The sequence below is a fragment of the Vipera berus genome (genome assembly GCF_964194415.1).
Source record: "Vipera berus genome assembly, chromosome: 10".
NCBI classification, from domain to species: domain Eukaryota; kingdom Metazoa; phylum Chordata; class Lepidosauria; order Squamata; family Viperidae; genus Vipera; species Vipera berus.
The window spans coordinates 22,658,781-22,680,130 of record NC_138213.1 but is presented as its reverse complement, the minus strand read 5'-3'; the positions used below and the strand labels follow the sequence as shown (position 1 = coordinate 22,680,130).

Sequence of the window (21,350 nt, the reverse complement as noted above, 5' to 3'; positions counted from 1 at the left end):
AGAATCAGAAGCTTTCTCCCTCACCACCCCACAGACTGTGCAATTGAATTGCTGCTTGGAGCAAAACTTCCTAAACCAAAGATGTACTCAATGACTGCAAGGAAGATGGAAGAGTTCCAAAACTTTGTGGATAAAAATTTAGCCGGGGGATTCATCCAGCTGGCAAAGTCCAGGGTGGCAGCATCATACTCTTCAAGGAGAAAAAAGACAGTTCCCTGAGATTGTGCATTCCATTTCCAAGGGATCAACGGGGTTTGCATGAAAATATGTACCCCCTTCCCTTCATGAAAGATACGCTGGGATATCTGTCAAAAGGGAAGATTTCACTAAACTCGACTTGAGGGGAGTGTACTATTGAGTGAGGATTAAGGAGGGGGATGAATGGAAAATAGCTTTTAATTGCCCCTTATGATGGATGATACCAGTTCTGGGTGATGCCCTTTGGATTACAGCAAGCGCTCACTGTGTTCATGCAACTGATTAACAAGGGGCTGCATGGCCACCTGTAGAAGGGCTGCTGGTGTACCTGGATGACATTCTTATCTACTCTGAGACAATGGAAGACCATGTGAAATGCTGAGAGAAATGCTGAGGAAACTATTGAAAGCTAAGCTTTACACCAAGCTATCCAAGTGTGACTTCCATAAAACTAGTCTGGATTACTTAAATAATGGTGTGTCTATCAAGAGAGTGGAAATGGATCCTGGAAAAGTGAAGTCAATACTAGAATGGGAAGCCCTACGGACCAGAAGGCAGCTGCAGAACTTCCCAGCCTTTGCCAACTTCTACTGACAAGTCATCCTTTGGTTCTCAGAAATAGCCCTGCCCATAACTGAATTGCTAAAAATGGGAGGAGGTGGACTAGAGCCCAGGTTGAGCCAGCCACTCAATTGGACTATGGGATGTCAAGCAGCTTTTGAAAAGCTTAAATGGCTCTTTGCAGCAAAGCTGACCCTCAGGCACCCAAACCCAGCAGAACCATCCATAATACATGCTGATGCAAGCAATGTAGCAGCGGGGGCAGTCTTGCTCCAGAAGAATGAAAGGGGGAAGCTCCAACCCTGCACCTACACCTCCCAAGAAGTGACTGACACCGAAAGGCGTTGGGCGGTATGGGCAAAGGAGACTTATGTGGTGCTGACTTCGAGACAGTTTTTAGAGGGCAGCAAAGTCCCCTTTGAGGTATGGCTGGGGCTCAAGAATCTAGGAGCCCTGAAGACCCCAAGGAAACTAACACTTAAACAAGTCCGATGGGCCGAGTACTTTAATCGGTTCAATTTTACCCTTCAACTTTCCCCTCTGCCTGTGAGTAAAAAACTTCCTTGAAGATGCATTCTCCTGCTTGCCCCAATACAAAAGTATCTGGGAAGAAATAGTTAACTCAATCATCCTTTCCCAGCAGCTGGCAGCTTAAGGATCCACAAGGGTAGGGTTGTTGGTCCTTTCTCAACAGGCCAATAATGAGTTAACCCAGAAACTGAAGGAAGCCTCAGGGGAGGATGAATGGTTCCATAATCATAAAGGAGAGTTGACAGTGAGAGAGGACCTACCACGGAAGGGGAACAAGTTGTATGTTCCGGCCAGCCTAAGAACCCAGGTCCTGCAACAGAGTCACGACATGAAACCTGCAGGACATTTTGGGTTTGTGAAAACCCTCCCAACAGTAGGGTGCCCCTTAGATTGCATCCTCGTGGTGACCAGGGCCACTAATTGGTGCGGGAAAAACAAAGGTTTAACCACCCCTGACTTCACACTATCATACTGTGGCATTCTTGACAATGCGTCTGTCAGGAAATTCTTTTCCCTAGTAGATAGTGGATGGAGAAGTTAAATTGGTGGAAATTCTGGGCCCAGTGTGCCTGTTTCGGAGAAAATTTCCTGGGGTTTTTTGTTGCTTCCAGATTCTTATGGTCCATCCACACCTGGAAGGAGACTTTACTCCCTTCCAAAAAATGTCTCCAAGTAAGGAGGGCCCATTGCACCACATAAGCCTCCTTCTCCCAAGCAGCCCATCACTGTTCTGTCTCAGTCAACTTCTTGGATGTGTAGGTGCAGGGTTGCAACTGACCCTTCTGGTTCTTTTGAAGCAATACCACACCTACAGCCACATCACTAGCATCACCCTGAATTATAAACGGTTTTTCTGGGTCTGGGTGTTTCAATACCAGCTCTGCGGAAAAAAGTCTTATGCTTTTCGAATGAGGCTTAGCATTCTGCAGTCCACTTTAAGGGCTGGCTAGGCCAGGGCTTTTCAACTGGTGGTACACATACCACCTGTGGTGCATTGGTAGCTGGCAGGTGGTACGCGACCATCCTAGAAGTGGTAGTGGGGGGGGAATGAGCTGAACTGGTGGCAGCACCGCACAAGCCTGATCAGCCCTGGGCTCCAGCTGATCGGCGCTTCTTCAGGGCTCAGCAGAAGCGCCAGGATCAGCGCCAGATTCCAGCTCTTTCCTTTGCGGGGAAGGGGCCAGGAGGGGGGAGGAGGCTTCCATGTTCCTCAAGTCTGGGACAAAGCAAAGCAACAGGAACTAGAAGTTGCCAATCGCCTGGCCGACAGTGGTGGGCTCGGCTGCGCTGTGCTGGAAGCACAAGGCAGAGGTGCCCTGAAAATGGACCAGAGGGAAAGCAGAGCAGAAGGAAAATCTGAAACTCCCCCACAAAAAACCCACCTCTGGACAGCCTTTTCCCCTCCTTTCTGAATGCCCTGATGGTCCCCTGTGATGGGCGAGGGGGGCAGGGAGAGGAGGAGGGGCGCCGCCTGCTATGGAGGGCTTTGACCTGTACTTCATCTTGGAAAAGTAAGTAGCCGGACGTCATGGCGGCTGTGCAGGATGAGGTTGGGCTACACGGGGCGCTTTGTTTTGGGAAGGGTTGCAGGAGCCCTGGCAGTTTTTCAAAACTCCGCAGCAGTTTTTTTCTCTTTGTTTTGGGTGCCAATTAGGAGAAAAAATGCCTGGCAGATGCTACGTTCCTCTTTCCTCCAGAAGAGGTTGAAGGAAAAAGTTTGGCTCCTTTGCTGGTTTGTCTTTTTGCAACGTTGCTTTTTTTTGGGGGGGGGGCGAGTTTAGCAAAGAGCAGCTGTCAGCTTTAGCCTGTTTGGTTAGACTTACAAACACCTGTTTCCAAAGTAAATCCCTCACTCAGCTTCCCTCATGGAATGTAATTCCCGTGGAACAGCCGTTTAAGATGGGTGGGGAACCTTGGCTCTTTTATGACCCCTGGACTTCAACTCCAGAATTCCTGAGCCAGCCATGCTGAGGGGAAAGGGAGAGGTTTCCAAGCTGAGCCATGCTGGCTTAGGAATTCTGGGAGTTGAAGTCCACCAGTCATGAAGGGGCCATAGTTCCCCACCCCTGGTTTAAGATCTCTGAACTCCGGAGTCAATTCGAAACTTGCTCCATGGCTGTGATGGATTATTGATTCAATCAATAATTAGAAGTTACCATCTACATACTCATGAAAAAGAAATACCTTTGGGAAATATTAAACAGGCAGGAACAATAGGTAAAGATGCAGAAAGCCTGGCCCCAGAAACCAACTATTACAAATACAAAAGGCTGCTCCAAAAGAAGCATTCATTTCCCTTCTCTTAGAAAAGTCAAGCAGAAAAACAGAAGTACCAGAGAAGAGGGGTTTTTTTTTCCTTTTTTTCTCTCTTTCTCTCCCCCCCCCCCCTCAGTTAATAGCCTGGGCCAGACGGCCAAGAGCCAAGAACACAAAGCAAAAGAAACAATGGAGTGGTAAGCACTAGCCTTGAACAAACCAAAAGAAAGCTGTCAGGTTTGCCCTATACACACATAGAAACCAATAACAGGATTAACCCCAGATACACCAGCACTTATGACAAGATTAACCTAGACACACAAAAACTTCATCAACAAGTTATTTCCTTCCCTGGGTGATAGGAATGATCAATCCGGCTGAAAGGGAAAAAAACCAAGCTAGGAAATTAAGAAGAACAAACTTCTTACAAATCTCATCAAAACTTAAAATAGGAAAAAGAGTATAAATTGTACCATGCATTTAGGTGATTTTTACTAGCCAGTCCAGAAGTCATTGCTGAATCACTTCTCTGTCTGGCTTCTGTAATAAAATCCACTTTCTGGCAGCTTGCTTCGCTCAGTGTCAACTATTTTTATTTTTATTTATTTTTAGCCTATTTTTTCCTCTTAAGTCAGAGTTACTCACTGTTCCTTTGTTCTCCATTAATGAAATGCACATTCTGTCTTTTTTCTATTTTTGCTGCTTTTTCTGCTTTTTGTATCAGGGAGGAAATGCTTGCTCATGTTATTTGTCCTACAACTGACATGATGCATTGTGCTAGCATAAGAGGTTTGGGGCTGTCTTCTTAAATATTGTAACTTCGAACAGTCACTAAGCGAACTCTTGTAAGTCTAGGACTACCTGTACTTCATCACTTTTTTCCTATTTTGGGGGGGTCATCAAGTTTTTGACCCCTTGCTAGGCGACTGGTGGTACTCGGATGCTGCCATATCCTAAAAGTGGTACAATGGGTGAAAAGGTTGAAAAGCCCTGGCTAGGCTTCAGCTTATTTTCTCCCTTTGTTTTTAGCAGGTTTGTAATGGGGAGCGCAATCTGCATGAATGAAGGGAGAAACTGCCTGTAAAAATTAGCAAACCCCAGAAAGCTCTGTAATTGCTTTCTGGTGCAGGGAGGGGCCCATTCCAGGACAGCCCACACTTTTTCCAGATCCATTTCACTCCAATCTTCGGTCCCGGCTTCTCCCATTTCACTGCCATGCAGAGACATATTGTGCACGGTCCCCCACAATAGGGCAGATGCCTCTCCGGGTTGGGCACTATTGCAGACCTTGCTTTATGTAAGGGATTGTCTCATCTAGATCTTACAAGAAAACAGAACTCTTGAAACAGGCATTTTCAAAAGGAACTTTTATTGAGTTAGTGATAGCAATAGAGCAAAGCAAGGTCTGGAAAATTGCGTGCGAAAGGTTATATCAAAATGCCCATTCAAGACTCCTCCCCCCAGTGTCCAACTTTCCAGCTGAAATCCAGCCAATCCATAGGTGCTGGGTTGTTTGTTTGTTTGTTTGTTTGTTTGTTTGTTTGTTTGTTTGTTTATTTATTTATTTATTTATTTATTTATTTGATTTATATATCGCCCTTCTCCTGAAGGGTTTGAGAACCTGGTGATTTTAGCACTCATCTCAAGTTCTCTCTTGCTTTCATTTCCCAACGGTCCCAGGCTCCGTTGTCTGGAGATAAGGCAGACATTCCTTTCTCACGGAGGGAGGATGTTTCGAAGTGGACAGAATAGAGCAAGACAAATACATCCCCCAAGCAAGCAGCCCCCCTCCCACCAGAATGGCAGACCCTGAAAAAGAATACATAGGCAAAGTAATAATATGAAGGGAAATACATTGGAGGGGTCTGACAATCTGGCTAAGAGGCAGTTCTAAGATGAACAAAGAGATTGAGAGCTATGTTACTGGATGCCTGGTATGCACATCTGTGAAGCGATTGCTAGGAAACTGGGACTGTTTCAGCCAGTGGCAATGTGAACATCTGGTGGGTGGGGGAATCTTTTGTTTAACTAAGCAAGCTTCTGCGTGGGAAAACTCAGAGCTGGTTTCACTTCTTTAGTTCCTAGATGGTTTATCCAATAAAGCTTTACCTTTTGGAACTCAATCGCCTAGAGGAAATTTTTTGTTAGGTTTGCTAGTCAGACAATTGACACAGACAGGATGATGGGAACAAAAATCCTGAAGTAACAATCTCAAATAAGACTTGCACGCTTCAGAAACTAGGTGTGTAACTGAAATTAGTCCTTTAAACAGGCTCAGTGAAAAATCAGAAAACATACTGGCCTTTGTTGTTGTCCAGAACATGAGAATTAAATACCCAAGAAGAACTTAAACTTGTGGTAAATATGATTTAATTATTATAATGCAGACATGATGGAGGTTTTCAAGAAAAGATTGGACAACTGTTTGTCTGCAACATCTTCTGCAGCTGAAGACAAGGTTAGTAGAAATCCACAAGGGAATTAATTATGACCTTCTCAAAACAACAAGAGTGAAATTAAACACACAGGCTTTGTAATGAAATAGCTGGTAACGGTGCAGGCTTCTTATGAATTCAAATTCTCTTCAGGGAAAGTTTAATAACAGAAAACAAAAGTCCTTTTTCCACCACAGGGCTTCTTTATGTTGCAGTCAGAAGCCATGTGGGAATTGAATGAAGGAGCAGCCGAATGATTTGTTGACATAAATATCGATCAAGCTATTCCCTTTTGGGACAAGGATATTTTGTGAAGCAGAGAGAAACTGTAAGAAGCTTGAGTAGAGAGAAACAAACTCCTGTAAAATGTAGATTATATGAACACAATTTTCTGTTCTTCTCTACTTCTCTAGCCTTCCTTATGTCTCCATGTTGCTTCGTGCAGGGCCTTTTGTTCTTTAAACTTCTTACTCCTCTTTCAGACCCTCTCATGAACTCCATCTAACCATTAATTTTTGGTCTTTACCTTACTTCCAAACCCATTCACCTTCTTTCATTTATTTATTTTGCAACGCAATCATTATTCATTCACAAGATGGCAGCAAAGTGTTTGAGTTTCATGTATCCTTGGCCTCTCATTCCACAGTTTACTAGGCTTACAAGCTGATCTCTTGGGGAAACAAAACCCTAAAAAAACATACACAGCAACCCAAAGAATTGAGTTTTTTATTTGTAGTTGTGAAACTGGTGGTGTCACTGTTACAGCACATGCTCTGCATGCTGACTGGATGATAGTTTCCCACTTGCAAAAGAAGGAAAGGCTGCCAGTCCCCACTGCAGCCAGAAGAGGACCGAGGGTAGGTGAAGCAATCTGGGCAGAACAGGGCAGCCCCAAGGAAACTCAGAAATCAGCTGGAGCCCCTAATGGCCATGACTGCACCTGGGACTTGGTCCATGCCCCTGGTGCACCTCAAAGCACCTTCCATTGCCCACCCAGTTTCTCTCTCACCCTCCTAATCTGTATTAAGCAGCCATCTCTCTCCTCCCCACACACAAAACCATGATGAGTTTCATTTTCCTCCTGGGAGAAAACAAATGCAGAATCTCTGGGTTTTGCCTTCTGAACATCACTTTTTCCAACGGATCATCTTTGACTTTCTAAGTACTGAAGATATTTTTTTAAAAATATTACATCTTTAAAATTTGATTTTGATGACAACCTTAATCTATTATCTATCTATCTATCTATCTATCTATCTATCTATCTATCTATCTATCTATCTATCTATCTATCTATCTATCTATCTCATCTATTATTTGTTAAACTTATTTGTTACCTATCTCACCATAAAGCTACTCTAGGTGGCTTACTACAATAAAAAGGAAAAAGTGAAAAGTGTGTAAAGATTACAGAAGTAAAATAGAACAATGAAATAATGAAAAAGAACACAAGAATACATTAATATGACAACAAAAAGATGTATGGGTGGAGAGCAGAGAGCAAGGGGGGGGGGAGGTGGAATCTGCCATGAATCAATTTGCAAAAAAATAACCGTCCAATGAGGAAACTCAGAAGCATGGAAATAAACCACTGGCTTAGGGGATGTGCCATTGAGAGAACTCTGAATTCCTACACCGAATTCCTAGGAACTTCTGGCAGGGGATGGGCTACACCTCACAATAACTGGAAAGAACATCTCTGGAAACCAACTGACTTGCCTTATCCAAAGGGCTTTAAACTACAACTGGAGGGGGAGGAAGGCAAACATTTGGAAGGTAATTCCAAGCATAAACCTCATGGCAATCAAGTAAATCTCTTGACTCCATTAAGGTTAATCAAAAGAACTTTTACTGAGAGATGGTGGATGCAGAGAAGTCAGGTGGAATCTGAAGGTCCCACTCAAAGTGTAAAGCACTTCTTTTGTTTTTCCCAAATCCACCCCCCCTGACCCGTCCACTGGCAGCCAATATAATGCCATAGGGATGTTATGAGAATGCTGAGGTGCTGGGTAGATAACAGGTCATTCTCCAGGCACAATGGCTTTGGAACCAGGATGGAACTGGTTGGGAAGAAGTCTGTTTCGACTCCAAAGACAATCTCCCTGTCAGAACCCATTGTTCCCGGGGGGGAGGAAATCCATCTAATCTCTTTCCTAATTCTTTTCTTTCTGAGGGTTCTGCCATTCTCCCGAGGGGCAGAGGGGAAGGCTCTGTGGTATGTTATTCTGCTTTACTACATTGTATCCTTTCCGCTGTTCCTACATGCTGACTCTTTGAACTGTCTCTCCCTTGATGTTACCTTGGGGTGAGAAAGGAATATGCCTCGGCCATCTGGTTTATCTCTCGCTGTGAAAGGGAAGGCGCAAAGACCCAACAACATCTTCACAAGCCTGGGAAAGGATCCCATTATCAGCTCCCTTCCCACAGCGGACTTAACTCCTGGAGATTGGCCCATTCAAACTGACCGGATGAACTATTGGAGTGGGGTTATGCCTGGGATTCTTTTAACCTATTGATCTGAGCAGGAAACCCCCAGATCCTGCCTATCATGCCTGCTATCAGCTTCTCCTAATAAAAGTTCCTTTTGGAAAGAAACTTGTTTCAAGAGTCCTGCTTTCTTGGGATGAGGTTTTGAAGTGGGCCCTGACACCACCTCCTGAATTTCCAAGGGGTTACAGCAAAAGCGAAAGCATGCAAAGAATGCCAGAAACCTTCCTCCCTTTCCCTCCAACAGAATGGCAGGGCACCACCATGGTGGACCTGACACCTAATATATAAGGGCAGATATGGAATTGTTGCCCAAACTTGGTGGGATATAACTCATGACTGGAGCATATGGCTAGAAGGATTTAAACTTCTGCTTCCAGAAGCTGTGGATGCTCCAAAACTAGAAGTTTTTAAGAACAGATTGGACAGTCATTTGTCTGAAATGGTATAGGGTTTCCTGCCTAAGCAGGGGGTTGGACTAGAAGACCTCTAAGGTCCCTTCCAACTTTATTTATTATTATTATTATTATTATTATTATTATTATTATTATTATTATTATTATTATTATTATTATTATTATTGTTGTTGTTGTTGTTGTTATTATTATTATTATTATTTATTTGGAGTTAACATCATATATAAGAAATCACTACACCCCTACAGAAATGCAAAAACAAGGATCAAAGCCTCCTAGAATGCATTTGGGTTAATATAAAAGGAAAAAGAAACGACATTGCCAGAGGTATAGACTACAGGCCACCCAACCAGAGGAAATGGATGAACCTTTGCTAATCAGTGAGCTAAGGCGTGCAGGAAACACACTGCAATAATAATGGGGGACTTTCAATACCCTGACACCAACTGGGAGACAAACTGTGCACTAAGTGGGAGGTCAAACAGATTCCTGACCAATGTAGCAGACAACCTTGTCTCCCTAAAGGTGGAGGAGGGAACTAGAGGGTCAGCTATATTGAACTTAATTCTCTCTGGCAGATGAAATGATAAGAGGGGTTTGAAGTTGTGGGAACTTTGGGGGAGAGTAACCAGGTCATATTGTAATTCAACATAAGCAACAGAACAAAGTCAAACTAGTGTCTTGGACTGTAAGAGACCTGATTAAAATTAGAGCTTGGAAAAGATTCCACGGAGAAAAATCTTAAAGGGAAAAATAACTCCAGAAGCTTGTGAAACTCTGTAAAAATGAGATTATAAAAACCTAATCTAGCACAATACCAGTGTGCTGCCACCACGTGGCTGTGTGGAGAAATCACAATGTGAGCAGTCAGACCCTCGTACCCTATGATGTATTTCCTCTTCCCTCCCCTTTCTGGGATGGACTTCCTCCTCCTTTGTCCCTAGAGAGTCCATTCTCCTTTAGCCAGAAGACATGGGGTAACTTGCAGACTCAATATGCAGATCCTGGGAGTATTACCAGAGTCCTCAGGGAATAGGGCGGTATATAAATATAACTAAATAAAATAAATAAATAAATTTTCTAACCTTAGAGATACCTTGGAAATATCTTGGAAATGCTGTACAAAGGTCATCTGAATGCATCCACCTACTGTATTCAACTCTACATGCAATAAAGGTATTTCTATATGATAAAAGGTGTTTCTACGAGTTCAAAACTATCTGGAGAGATCTGTTAATGTTAATGACATCTGCTTATATAGACCATAGAAGTCTTAACAAGAGATTAATTAAAGTACAACAGCTTTGATCCAGAATAGTTAGAAGATGATGTCTTCTGGCTAAAGGAGAATGGACTCTCTAGAGACAAAGGAGAAGGAAGTCCATCCCAGAAAGGGGAGGGAAGAGGAAATACATCATAGGGTAGGAGGGTCTGACTGCCCACATTGTGATTTCTCCACACAGCCACGTGGTGGCAGCACAACCAGTCAAAAACAAAAACAAGAAACCCCAGATGAAACTAGCATAATTGCACAAGGAACTCTCTGATAAACTGAAAGACAAAAAGGATAAGTATAAAAAGAGGAAAGATGGACATATAACTAAAGCAGAATAACAATATATAGCCTGAATCTGCAAAGATGAAGTCAGGAAAGCAGTAAGACGTTTAACAAATGTCAAAATTAATTTTTAAAAGTTTCTTTCAACATGTTAAAAAAAAGAAAAAAGTCAAGGAAACAATTGGTCCACTAAAGAGAGAAAATGGCAAGGACATGACAGGCAGCAGGGAGAAAGTTGAACTGCTTAATTCATTCTTTGCATTTTTCTTTACACTAAAGGAAAAAAGAGTCCAATCTACCAAAAACAGAACGTAAAAGACAAATTAGGAATACTGAACAAGTCAAAATAGGCAAGAAAATGGTAATACAACACTGTCCATTCTAGATATAAGTTCAAATTGCAGGACCGGATGGATTACATCCTAGAGTTCTGAAGGCACTGTGGAACCACTGAACCATATTTTTTCACAGACCCTGGAACCGGGGAACTACCATGACTGGAAAAGAGCTGATGTAGTTTCCACCTTCAAAAAAGGAAAAAAATGGATCCAGGAAACAACAGACCAATCAACCTGACCTCAATAACTGGGAAAATCCTGGAAAATTAATCAAGCAACAGATCTGCAAACACCTAGAAGTGAGCAAAGCTATTACCAGAATCCAACTCGGCTTTGTCAAAAACAGATCATGCCAGACAAATCTTATTGCATTCTTTGACAAAATGACTAAATTAGTGGACCAGCGAAATGCTGCGGACATAGTATACTTGGACTTCAGTAAGGCACTTGATAAAATAGGCCACAGCCTACTATTTGATAAGATAGAAAAATGTGTGATAGATAGCATCACCATTAGATGGATTCATAACTGGCTGACCAACCGCACTCAACACGTAGTCCTTAATGGAACTGCATCTACATGGAGAGAAGTATGCAGTGAGGTACCCCAAGGTTCTATCTTAGGCTCAGTACTCTTCAAAGGCATTTGACGAAGTAGACCATAGCCTTCTTCTCAATAAGATAGAAATATGTGGCATAGAACTGCTGTTTCTCAAGGTCTCTCTAGGGCCCAGTACTCTTCAACATCTTCATAACTAATTTAGATGTAGGGACAGACGGGGAACTCATCAGATTTGCAGACAACAGCAAGGTAGAAGGAACAGCCAACATTTTAGAACAGGCATGTCAAACTGCTGGCCCACGGGCCGGATGCGTCACGCTGAAACCGCACCCACTCCATTGCCGGCAATAGGGAAAAAGTTGTGATACGTCCCACATTGTCACGAGTTTGACATGCCTGGTTTAGAAGATAAACTCAAGATTCAGAAGGAACTTGACAGACTTTCTTGGGCCCTATCCAAGAAAGTGCAATTCAGTGGAGAGAAAAGTAAGGTTTTATGTTTAGGCAAGAAAAACCAAATGCTTTAATTACTCCAAGGATCTGAAGAAGCTTCTTGGATGAGAAGCGAAATGTCTTCAAAGAAAGTCCAGTTGCCTCATGAAAAAGCATCTTCGGGACTATTACAAGGATCATGACTAACTTAGCAAGAGGTTGGTCACTAAGCCTCCTCCTGAACAGGTTACAATTAAAAATACAAGGTTCAGGGAGAAAATAAATGGTTTTTTTTAAATTCCATTTATATCCCGCCCTTCTCCAAAGACTCAGGGCGGCTTACAAGCTTAGCAGTTTTCAAGCTCTACCTACAATTTCTAAGGAACCCAACTTCTAGGATAAATAAGTCATGGAGAGCAGTCACTTATTCCCAATCAAAGCCGGAAATCATTTACAAGCAGCAAGTGAAAGAGTTCCACTTACCCTTTTCTTTCTGGCCACTCTGTTCCCGAGAGCTGCCACTTTTCCCTGAGGAGGGCACCTCCTCCAGATTGCTTGGCTCATCCGCCTTTGCCAGCCAGCCCTGGGAGAGCAGGGGTCCCTGCTTGCACAGTTCAGCCTTGGACAGATTTTCTGGTGCTCCTTGTATGGCCACCTCATTGCTGGAGAACTCAGAGCTGGAGATTCTGAAGCAGCTGGCAGGGGGGATCCTCCCAGACAATGCTCTCCATTTGGATTCCTCACCAGATCCTGGTCCCTGGGGAGCCCCACAGCATCTGCAGTGAGCCATATCCCAGCCTTGCACAAGAGAAATGAGCTTCTGAATGGGGGGGTCACTGTTCTCCAGGGGTTTGGTTAAGCTGCCTTTTGCTCCTCTTTTCTTGGGGTTTCCTTCCTGTCGGAAAAGGCAGGCGTCTCCCCAGTCATCGGAGGACTTGGAGGTTTCCCAGGGATGTTTTCGCTTTGCTCCCTTAATGGGAGAAATGCTGGTGTATTTGGTGTTCTCTCTATCACTCCCTTCCGTGGACTGTGGTTCTCTAGTTATATTCCAGTTATTGGCACACTGATCTAAATCAGCAAAATGCAGATGCTTCAAAAAGGGAAGAGAAAAAAAAATCCATTAAAGCATAATTAATAATGTTGTCATAGTTCCGATAGATGAAACCATTTAAAAGAACTTCAAGGCAAGGATTTCTTCCTTAAAGAACATTTTATTTAGGAAACAAGATATCGGCACATACAAGGGTGAACCCAAGACTAAGATCCCCTCCCTCAGGCTACAAAGTAACGAGTTGCAATTACCACCCCAAATTGCTGTCATAAATCACATTCACCAATCATTTCAAAACATGGGCTCCCAGCTTTTCAGCCCACCAAAACTCTTATCAGGATTGACCTTGATTCTCACACAGAAGCATTGTTATGGCTAACTCAGAAACTTATCGTCCCCCCTCCCCCTCCTTCATCTAAACTAAAATGTGACAACAAAGACAAAATGAAAAATGGCTTCAGTTCAGTTTGTCACAACATTGACATTCAGCTCCCTTTGAAAGAAAGGAGAAATCCTGCAAATTAAACAAGAATAAAAGTTAGACTGGAATGGTGTATTGGACGTACAGATGGACAAGGCGGGTTCTTTTAAGCGTGCTCCGAGTCATGCCAGATTGCCTAAATCTTTTTTTGAAATGAAGGACGATTTGGAATTGAGAGATATCTGGCGTGACATACACCTACGTGAAAAGGATTATACTTTTTTTTCTGACAGACATCAATCTTTTTCTAGGATTGATTTTATTTTGTTGACTAATGATTTTTTTTCTAGGATTAAGAAGGTAAAGATTTGTGCAAGGACTATTTCGGATCACAGTCCAGTTTGGTTAGAGATCAATAAGGACAATAGGGATAGGCGCTTGTGGCGCGTAAATGAGAATTTGTTTAGAAATCTGAGAAATGTGGAAGAATGTAAGCAGCGGATGAAGGATTTTTTTGAAATTAATATGAATAAGGATACTTCTATGGACATGGTTTGGGATGCTAGCAAGGCCTATATGAGAGGAGTGTTGATATATATGAATAATAAATACAGACGTACTTTGGAAGCCAGAAGGAAAGAACTGGAGAATGAAATTAGGGAAAAAGAAAAGGTCTTAATTTTGAATCCATCGGATGTAAAGACTAAGGAAGTTATTAAGCTATTAAGAGGACAATTCGATAAATTGATGGCTGATCAAGTGGCAACCAACTTGCGGTTTGCTAGGCATAATACTTTTTGCAATGCTAATAAGCCAGGTAGATGGCTAGCTTATAGACTAAGGAAAAAGCAAAGGGCTTCTAATATAGATAAAATTGAACATAAGGGAAAGGTTGTGTTTCAACAGGATCTTATTAAGGAAGCCTTTGTGGATTTTTATTCTAAATTATATGCTAAGGAAAAGATTAATGAAAAAGACATTGATGTATATCTGGAGAATGCTAGCATCCCGGTTCTTACGCAAGTACAAAAAGAGGAGATTAACCAGTTGATAACAGAAGAAGAAATTCTTATAGCAATTAAGGAATTGAAGTTGGATAAAGCGCCAGGTACGGATGGTTTGACTGCGGTTTACTATAAAAATTTACAAATGGAGTTGATAAAGCCGTTAAAGGAACTGTTTCAGACAATTCAGAGAGGGGGAAAGGTGCCTCCGTCTTGGAGAACTGCTTTTATCTCTTTGATTCCGAAGGAAGATCAAGATGCTACTCAAGTTAAAAATTATAGACCGATATCACTTCTAAATACAGATTATAAAATATTTGCTAAGGTGTTGGCTAACAGACTGATGAGGGTTCTGCAACAGGTGATTCATGGGGATCAAACTGGGTTTATTACTGGTAGGCAAATGAAAAATAATGTGAGGCATATAGTTGATGTGTTAGAGTTTTTGGAAAGGAACAACCAGATCCCTGCGGCGCTAATTTTCTTAGATGCTGAAAAAGCTTTTGATCAATTGAACTGGCAATTTTTGATGAAAGTTTTAGATAAAATGAATTTTGGGGATAAATTTTTGCAACCAATTAGGGCATTATATCAAAAACAAACTGCCCGAATAATAGTTAACAATAGTTTGACGGAAGCATGTAATATTGAGAAGGGCACAAGACAAGGGTGTCCGTTATCACCTTTATTATTTGTTTTAACATTGGAGATATTATTGATAAAAATTCGGAACTCGGAAAAAATTAAGGGTATTCAAATTAGAGATCAGGATTATAGATTGAGGGCGTTCGCAGACGATCTGGTTGTTACAGTGACCCAGCCAGAAAACTCTGTTGTGAACCTGATGGAGATAATAATGCAATATGGGAGGGTTTCTGGATTTAAGGTTAATGTACAAAAAACTAAAATTCTGGCCAAAAATATGACAGTATCGCAAAAGGCTCTTTTAGAAGGATTAACTGGATTTGAGATTGCTAAAAGGGTCAAATATTTGGGGGTGTTTTTGTCACCCTCTAATACAAAGTAATATAAAAATAACTATGAAAAACTATGGGGTAAAATTCAAAAAGAAATGGAGAGTTGGGAAAAATTGCAATTGTCTTTGTTGGGAAGAATCGCAGCAGTGAAAATGAATGTCCTGCCTAAATTTTTATTCTTATTTCAAATGATACCGATTCTTAAGAAAGATTCTAATTTGGAAGAATGGCAATGGGGTATCAATAAATTTGTTTGGGCAGGGAAAAGGCCACGAGTTAAACTTAAGATTATGCAGGATACTCGTGAAAGAGGTGGTCTTAAAATGCCCAATCTTAAATTATATTATGAAGCTGCTGCGTTAGCAGGGATAAGTGATTGGATTAATTTGACACAAGAGAGATTATTAAATCTTGAGGGCCACGACTTGTTATTTGGCTGGCATGCGTATTTGTTGTATGATAAGAAGGTAGATAATGTGTTTAAAGTGCATATTTTAAGACAGGCATTGTTGAGAGTTTGGAAGAAGTATAGATACAAGTTAGACTGTAAGATACCATTGTGGGCAATTCCAAAACACGCAATAGAAAACATAAATGTTGGTTTCAAACATGACGTGACTACGTATAAGGAGATTTTAAGCTTGGAAAGAAGTGTATGGTGTTTAAAATCGTATAATTTCTTGCGAGATGAGAAGATTGTTCAAACCTGGTTTCAATATACTCAACTACGGGCCAGGTGGAAAGAAGATCAGAAAACTGGTTTTGCAATGACTGATGAAAATTTGATAAAGCAAATTAGAAATCAGGGTCCAGCACATATCAAACGGATATATCTTGCATTGATAGAAATTGATTCAGAAACAGAACTTGTTAAAGATTGTATGATAAAATGGGCCCAGAACATCCAAGAAGTTATTACAATGGATACGTGGGAAAAGATCTGGGTGAGGAACGTAAAATTTACACAAGCTCAAAACTTAAGAGAGAACTTTTATAAAATGTTTTATAGATGGCATTTAGATCCTAAAAAGCTTGCAAGTATGTATCCGAATTATCAGCCAAAATGCTGGAGGTGTGGTGGTGAAGATGCAACATACTTTCACATATGGTGGACTTGTAAAAAGGTCAAGGCCTTTTGGATAAAAATTTGGTGGAATATGCAGAAGATCTTCAAGCAAAAGATAAAGTTTTGTCCGCAATTTTTTTTGTTGGGTATAATTACAGGTGCTACTGTTGTGGACACTAAGTTGATGTTAAATTTAGTTACAGCAGCAAGGCTTTTAATAGGTCAGTATTGGAAGAAGGAGGAGCTGCCGACTATAGAAGAATGGACTTTAAAGGTTTCTGATTTGGCAGAAATGGCAAAGATTTCAGCTTATTTGAAAGATCATTCGCAAGAACGTTATATTATGGAGTGGGAAAAATGGATTGAATATATTCAGAAGAAATATGGGACTAAAAAGTTTCACTTAGCATTTGAATAAGTCTTCCTTTCTTTTTTTGTTCTTTTCTCTTTTTTTTTATATGTAATATTAATATTGCTTGTAGTTATTTTATATGAGCTAGAGAGTGATAGATTTAAGAATTTATTGTTGGTAGCATATGGATGTTTATGATTGTTTTTTGTTTTTATACCCTGTACTTAGCTCTGGGAAGTCGGGGGGGGGGAGTGGGGAAAGGGGGGGGAGGGGTAGGGAGGGATAGGTTGGGGAGGGGGAGGGGGGGATTGTTAAAGATAAAATGTATTTTAAAACTTTTCAGTTAAAAAAAAAAGAATAAAAGTTAGGCATCCCCCTCAGTTTGTTCGGATGTTTATCATAAAATTTACATATGATCCTATTAGCTTTCACATCACTACACTTCACCCAGGTAGCCTCTGATAATGGATATCCCTTCCACTGCACTAAATATTGCAATTCCCCTTCATACAATCTTGCATCAAGAATACGCTTCACTTTGTAATAAGTCTCTTTAGCTACCACAAGCGGGCCAGGTGCTTTCTTGGGAGGGGGTCTCAGAGTACAATCTCTGAAAGGCTTCAACAAACTGCAGTGAAATACTGGGTGGATCTTTCCTAAAAGTCGAGGGAGTTTTAGCTTCATAGTCACTGGGTTTAAAATCTGCACTATGGGAAAAGGTCCCAGGTATTTTGGCCCCAGTTTTTTGCTAGGTAATTTGAGTCTTAAATATTTTGTGGAAAGATAAACCTTCTCTCCCACAGAAAATGACTTTTGAGGTGCCCTTTTCTTATCAGGTTGTTTTTTGTAAGTCTCTGAGGCTTTTTTCAAAGCTTTCTTTGCATTGTCCCACACCTCCTTCCAAGCCGTCACCCATTGATCTAAAGTCTGAGATGCAGGTGGTTCCTGGGGATATTCAGGCATCGGGATGAAATCCCTCCCTGTGGCTATTTTAAATGGTGTAAATCCGGTGCTGCTGTGGTACAGTGTTGTTATAAGCCACCTCAGTGAAAGGGATCAGTCCAATTTCTCTGTTGGTAATCCACATAGCATCAAAGATATTGTTCCACCATTGCATTCGCTTTTTCACCCGCCCCATTCGTAGATGGGTGAAAAGCCGCTGACAGTCCTTGTGTAGAACCAATTAATTTTAGACAGTCCCTCTAAAACCTGGCCATAAACTGCACCCCCCATCGGAAATTATTCCCTTTGGTGCGCCGTGTAGTCTGTAAATATGCTTAAGGAACAGCCAATTTCTGGGTAGAAGGGAGGCCTGAGCAGGCAATAAATTCAGCTTGCTTTGAAAATAGATCAATCATAGTCCATATTACCGTATTTCCTCCACTCTCAGGTAATTTGATGATAAACTCCATAGCGATCTCTTCCTATGGTTGGGAAGGATCCACAATAGGCTGCAATAGCCCAGGATGTTTTCCTGGGATTCTTTTCATGGTAGCACAGACTGCACAGATTTTTACATAGTTCTCCACATCCTTCTTTAAGCCTGGCCACCAAAACTGCCTCTGGATTAAGTATAGTATCTTTAGGTAACCAAAATGACCAGCTTGTTTAACATCATGACTGCTTTGGAGCGCTTGTAGTCTGAGTAATTTAGGTAAATATAATTTCCCCCCTTTCCAAGCTAGACCATCCCTATAGGTAAGGGTAGTTTGATTGTCCTTGAACCATTGGTCAATAATCAATTCTTGTTTTAACTTCTTTGTCAAAGGATCATCAGGGTTAAGAGTCTTTGCAGACTGGTGACTCTGGGAGGTTATTTGAGAAATAACTTGAGATGGGAGCATAATAGAATCTACAACTTGTTCATGTTGGCTTTTGTATTCGGGTAATCTGGAGAGGGCGTCAGCTAAGACATTCTTTCCACCAGGTATGTATTTCAGGGTGAAATTAAATTAAAATTCAGCAGGATGCTGAATTGGTCATAAAGGCGAGCCAGTTGCCAAGCGCCTGAAATGTAGTCACATGACACAGGGAAATGTGAAAGTTTACCACAGCTGGAAATGCTGCAGGGGTCATAAAGCCCCCACTTAGAGGCCGTAGTAACTCAGAACAGTGGTTAAAAGGCTCGTCTTAAGTTGACGATCCCGTATATATGAATATTATTAAAGCTGATGGGAAGTGTAGAAATTTGCTCTTTCTTGCTGTCCATTATACTGCTATGGTTTGATTAGAAAAAAACCTTCTCTCTCCCTTTGTTTTCTGAGCCTGGCATTAACTTTTGTTTTGACCTTAAAGTATTTAAAGTGGCAGATTCTTTCACTCTACCACTGGAAGGGTATTTTTTTCTGCAGTGTTCAAAAATGAGAAAGAAGAAAACCAGCATGATGGTAATAACAGCAGAATAAAAGAGAAAGAGCCAGGGGTGGGGGGGGGAATCATAAAATACAAAAACCTGCAAATAGAAATGGAATGACTGTGGCAAAAGAAAGCAAAGGTAGTATGAACAGTCAGAGGCTCCTCGGGTGCAATCTCAAAAATATGGAGCACCACTTGAGTATAACAGCATTGACAAAATCCCTACTAGTCAATTGTAAAAGGCAGCTTGACTTGGAACAGCTCAACAGGTGGATAAAAATGCCAAATCCAAACATCTGGATGACTATGTGACCAATCATAACAATAGTAATAATAAAAAATAATATTACATCTCGAAGGACTTTGTTGGATCCAGTATCCTTCTCTGATATTGGAGACTCAGGGTTTCTAACCGGATAAACTACATGTTGAACTTCCTTCTGTTGTACCCATAATCTGGAACACAAACATTTTACATCTTTTTTAGGAAACACTTTCTATGCCTCAATAATATTGGTCATTGTTAAAATTCTACTATTAAGAATTAGAAGTCAAAAACAGGAGAAAGCTATGTGAATATTTGTTCTCTTTTTCCTAAGAGGTAGGAGAAAAAGATTTTGAGAAGCAACTGACTCTAATTTCTTGGCCAAAGCACAAGAAATTTTTGCATCTTGTTCAAATGTCCTCTCACCCCACCCCGGTGGCCTAAAACTCCCTCCCCCCCCCCAGGATTCTGCATTTCAAAGAGAAGTGCTTCTCTGAGAAAACCCAGGCTTTCCTCTGGGGGTGGCTGTCCAGTCTCTTCATCAGTGATTGAGCACCCACAAGAGGTCGTCCTCAACTTAAAACCATTCATTTAGTGACCATTAGCAGTTGCAACACCGCTGGGTAAAAGACCCATGACTGTTTTTCACACTTAGGTCTGTCGCAGCATCCCCACAGTTGTGTGATTAATATTCAGATGCTTGGCAACTGACATGCATTTATGATGGTCACGGCGTCCTGGGGTCACATGATCACTTTTGCAACCTTCTGATGAGCAAAGTCAATAGCAAAGTCAATATCTTAGGGAGCACCTTCTGCCAGCATCAACTTCCCATCATCCTGTGCGCTCCCACAGGGAGGGCCTCCTCAGGGTCCCACCGGTCAGGGAGTGCCGGTGGGTGATCCCCAGGGGGAGAGCGTTCTCGGTGGGTGCGCCTGCCCTATGGAATCAACTGCCAACGGAACTCCGGACTGCCCCCGACCTTCGTTCATTTCGCCGGGACCTAAAAACCTGGCTATTTGAATTAGCCGGCCTGGACTGAGGGATTTTAAGGTTTTAAATTTTAAATTTTAAACTCTTTTGGGGCTATTAATTTAATTTAATTTTAATTTGTACATAGCACTGTTTTAATTTGCCCTGTAAACCGCCCTGAGTCCCCCGGGAAAAGGGCGGTATATAAATCTAAATAAATAAATAAATAAATAAATAAATAAATAAATAAATAAATAAATAAATAAATAGGGAAGGCAGATTCACTTAACAACTGTGTTACTAACAACTTCAATGATTTGCTTAAGAACTGTAGCAAGAAAGGTTGTAAAATGGGGAAAAACTCATTTAACAACTGTCTTGCTTAGCAACAGAAATTCTGGGCTCAACTGTGGTTGTAAGTCAAGGACTACCTGGAGTACATTGATTTTTATTTATGCTGAGCAGCAAATGAGAATCAAGCAGAAGACAGAAATACCTGTACATGTCATACTGATATAGAGCCTCCAGCAGAGAAGGGATCTGATACTCGATCACTTCCTGGCACAAAAGTGACCATTCCCTGTCATGGAGTGAAAAAGCAAATCATTTCAAATCAACTGAGCTGAGATTCCCCATTAACCGTTGGTAAATTTAAATAAACAATTATTATAATGATGATTTTACCATAGCTGAGCATTATAGAGAACGCGTTGAAGTTCCAACTTCTCATCCTAGAAAGCCATTTGATTCTTTGAGAGGGTCTCCCAAGCATTGCCTGGTGCCCAAACAAAGCCATGGCAGAGAGTGACCAGGAAGAAGTACAGTGGGATTAACCACCATTTGAATCTAAGACTCCCCAGCTCACAGACCAAACTGGAAAACATGCTAGTCCTGGAGTCGGCAGAGATTTGTAACTACACACTGTACAATTCTGTTTATTATTATTTTTATTTACTAAACTTGTTTGCCACCCACCAGGCAATTCTGGACAGATTAAATTAAAATGAAACCATAAATATATGAATAAATATACTGCTCAAAAAAATAAAGGGAACACTTAAACAACACAATGTACTGTATTTAATAGTAGGATGTCTTATCTTGTGTTCCCTT

General features: G+C 41.4%; 1 protein-coding gene across 1 annotated transcript in view; it reads right to left on the bottom strand.

The window, feature by feature from the left end:
- KCTD19 (potassium channel tetramerization domain containing 19) overlaps nucleotides 1–21,350 on the bottom strand; it is a gene marked incomplete at its 5' end in the record, with an annotated part of 77,349 nt that overhangs the window by 18,127 nt on the left and 37,872 nt on the right. Inside the window, 3 exons of the mRNA XM_081335686.1 lie at nucleotides 12,258–12,864; nucleotides 19,351–19,456; nucleotides 20,734–20,817. Coding sequence (XP_081191812.1) covers nucleotides 12,258–12,864; nucleotides 19,351–19,456; nucleotides 20,734–20,817 — 797 coding nt within the window. The remainder of the gene's footprint in view (nucleotides 1–12,257; nucleotides 12,865–19,350; nucleotides 19,457–20,733; nucleotides 20,818–21,350) is intronic.